The following is a 3,454-nucleotide window of genomic DNA, read 5'->3' on the forward strand; positions in this document are numbered from 1 at the left end:
CCTCCTACTCTCATATTAATGTGTTTTTTAGTTTTTTTTTAAGACAGAGTCTCACGTATCGCCCTTGGTAGAGTGCCGTGGCATCATAGCACACAGCAACCTCACACTCTTGGGCTTAAGCGATTCTCTTGCCTCAGCCTTCCTAGTAGCTGGGACTATAGCTCCCGCCACAACGCCCGGCTATTTTAAGAGACCGGGGTCTCGCCCTGACTCAGCCTGGTCTTGAACTCGGGAGCTCAGACAATCCACCTGCCTCGGCCTCCCAGAGTGTTAGGATTACAGGCGTGAACTCGGCGCTTATTCATGTGTTTTTTAACTGGGCCAAGGAACAAAACTAAGGTTTCTGGAGCACCAAGCAACTTACGTTGAAACAAACAAAAAACCCCCAAGCCTCGCAGGTCTCTGAAAGTCCCACAACACAACTACTTTCCCTACCTCTTCCTCTAGACACGCAGACCCAGCTCATAAGCCAGCCAGTCAAAAAGTCCCTACTTAAGGAACGCCGCCCAAGCCGGGATCCCGCACCTGCCGAAGGTGAGGAATTCGTCTCTTTACGCGACAGTCTTCCGGGCCAATCAGAGGCAGCTCCAGCAGGGAAAGGAGCCCTTCACCCCGGGAGGATAGTAGTGGGAGGGGTTGCACCTGGCTACGGTGAATCACTCAACGGAGCGGCGGCTCCTTTCACCAATCGGAACCAGCAGGGGCCGGACGTCGGCCAAACGGGAGTGGAGGGAGGGGCCAGGCGGGGCTCAACCTGGAGGCTGGAGCTTAGTCCCGGCGCGGCAGCTCGCGAAGCTTTATCTGTGCTCTGCTCTCCCGCGGCGACTGTGGAATCGGTATCCTAATAGTGATGGGGGTTCAGGCGAAAGCTGGGAGGAAACATTTGCGTCTCTTCATATTGGCTATCCTGTGTAAGTTCCTGGAGTTTCGGGAGGAATCGACGGGTCGGTCAGAGGGTGGACGGAGGCGCTCTCCACGCCCCTTGCCCGTGGGAGGGGAGGAGTCCAGAAACCTGTCTACCTCACCCTCCTAATTCTTTTTTCCAACCCTGGTGGCCGCTCTCTTTCCCCTTCCCTACTCCCTGGGGAGTGGCTGGCGCCCCTCCCCCATACTGGTGAGTTGTGACCCCACCCTTACACCCACGGGAAGGGAGCTGACCTTTTTTCGCACACACACCAAAAATAACTAGGAGGTCGGGTTCCATTGTCCTGGTTCTTACACTCATACTGGCGAGGGCCGGCGGGCGCGGGGACCCTTCCTACACATGTCTACCCCACCATCTCCCGCCACACGCACCTGAGAAGGCCGTTCTTCGCTCCAATGGGCACTTAGCACCCACGAACGACCCAGGAGAAGCCATGAGCCTCTCACCTGAGTGCTTTCGCTCCCTAAGGGTCCTCAGAAAAAGTCTACGGGAGGTGGGCTGGGATGAAGTCCTGGGTTTTGCTGAAAGGGTCTGTAGCTCCTCTGAATCTTAGGGTTGCCGTAGTTACTCTGGAAAGTGTCTGGGTGCAGAATTTGAAAAGGAAATGAACTTATCGGAAATTGCTCAGAGCACAGCATAGACTTTTGAAACCAGCAAAGACATTTTCAGGAATAACCACCTATAAAGTCCTTAATAAATGTTGTTGACTGAGTGACTATTCCCAGAGGGAGGATGTGTCTCTTGATTGGCTGGATTCGGCTCAGAGCTAGGACTCTGCCCTCCCCCGGCTGTGGAGGAGAGTTCTTATTTCCTTTGTAAACGCCCTTTGCTGAAAAACAATGAGGCTTGCTTGCTGAGGCATGCCTCTGTCTCCAGACGTGTTTTGTGTGGGACGGAGTGTGCCTTCGGTTGGTTTGTGCGTTAGTCATCGTGTGCCAGCACCTGAGTGTTTATCTGCCTGGTTTTGTGCTTGTGTGGATAGTTGTGTCAGTATGTTCCATAGGAGTCTCTTTTCCCTCAAGGTTCGTGTTTTGGCAACTATTAAAGAAATGGAAGATTACAATGAGCACGGTGTCTTATAAAGGCAATTCATTTTGCTCAGGTTTTGAAGGGCAGAAATAGATTTCCTTGTCCTTAAATGTACTGACTGGCCGTTCATTTATTCCTTGTCACGAAAACATAAACCCATAGGGTGGGTTAGACCAGAGGAAAATCGCATCCTTTGTTGTACAGATAAGGAAGCAGGTCCAAAGAGGGGAAATGAGTTTCCCAGATCGACAGGAGGGTCAGGGTCAAACCTGGGAATGGAACCAAAGTCTCCCGACACTTCTTTTTTCCACTCCTGAATCTAGCATGTCAGGCACCCTATGACACAAGAACTCTTTGGGATACTGCTTCAGAATCTGCTGTCTTAAAAATTTTCTTTTCCACTAAGTTCTTCCTTCTCCCTTTCATTTGATTATTCTATTTCCATTTTTTTTCCTTTTCCCTCTTTTTCTACTCCTTGCCTATTTCACTTCTGCCTTTTTCTAATGACACCTATAGTCATTTTGGGGTTCTGCATGGTACTCAATACTAAAGACTTTACCAACTCTTCTACTGTACCAGTACTTTCCCCCCTAAATCCCAAAGTTTTTTCTAGGACATGACTATTTGTAGTAAGTTTTGTCAATGACAGTGTGTGTTAGGCTTTTAAGCTTCCTGGAGCTGCTTCTTCCCTGCCCCTACTCTTTCCTTCTCTCTTCCCCTAGTTATATTATTTATGCTAACCCCATAATAATCACATACCGGCACTGGAAGGGTTGTGATAGCGCCATTCTGAGCTTGCAGTTGTCTTAGGCAACCAATCAATAGTGGTTCAGAGGGAACCTGAGGTGATAATGTATTAGCCTGGCAGGACAGTGGGTGCTGGGAAGTAACTGGGAGAGGGGGAACTGACATGGAGACTTTTAAATCAGTCTCACCTGGTGTGGAGTGATTTGGTTAATGCAGATGAGGCAGGAAATGGGAGGCAGGCCATCTCACCTGGAGTGGGCTCCCTCTCTACGTGTTTTGTGATCTTAGGCCAGTGGTACCTCATGTCTTTTCATCTGTTAGAAAGGGAGGTAATAATACTTGTCTTGCTCTTGTCATGAAGATCAACCAGAATAATAGCTACTTTACATATACATGCAGGGATTACTGTTGGGCAGCTATTTTCTCCTTTGGATTTTGTAAGAATGAGAGAATGTTTTTCTGTAAGTGAAGCAAAAAGAAAGAATGCCAGAATGTTGTCCTCAGTAGAGTAGGTCAAGGAAAGCAGAGAGATTCCAAATAGCAAGAGTCAATAAGTAGGTGCTTTTTCTTGGATGTGTAGTGTGTCCTCTGCCCTGGGAGGCACATACAGTTTCCCCTGGGTGCCCCCTTCCTCTAGGGCTGCTCCTCATTGTGGGTCCTCGTGTCAGGGAGGAAGAAGAAAGGGGAAGATGGCTCGGCGCCTATAGCTCAACCGGCTAAGGCGCCAGCCACGTACACCTAAGGTGGCGGGTT

General features: G+C 49.6%; 1 protein-coding gene across 1 annotated transcript in view; it reads left to right on the plus strand.

The window, feature by feature from the left end:
* Nucleotides 1-675: 675 nt before the first annotated feature.
* F11R (F11 receptor) overlaps nt 676-3,454 on the plus strand; it is a 23,135-nt gene continuing 20,356 nt past the window's right edge. Inside the window, exon 1 of the mRNA XM_012802688.2 lies at nt 676-911. Within this exon, the coding sequence (XP_012658142.1) occupies nt 851-911 (61 nt within the window). The 5' untranslated portion in view covers nt 676-850. The remainder of the gene's footprint in view (nt 912-3,454) is intronic.

The sequence above is a fragment of the Otolemur garnettii genome, unplaced genomic scaffold (assembly GCF_000181295.1).
Source record: "Otolemur garnettii isolate 467f Iridium unplaced genomic scaffold, OtoGar3 scaffold00016, whole genome shotgun sequence".
NCBI classification, from domain to species: Eukaryota; Metazoa; Chordata; class Mammalia; order Primates; family Galagidae; genus Otolemur; species Otolemur garnettii.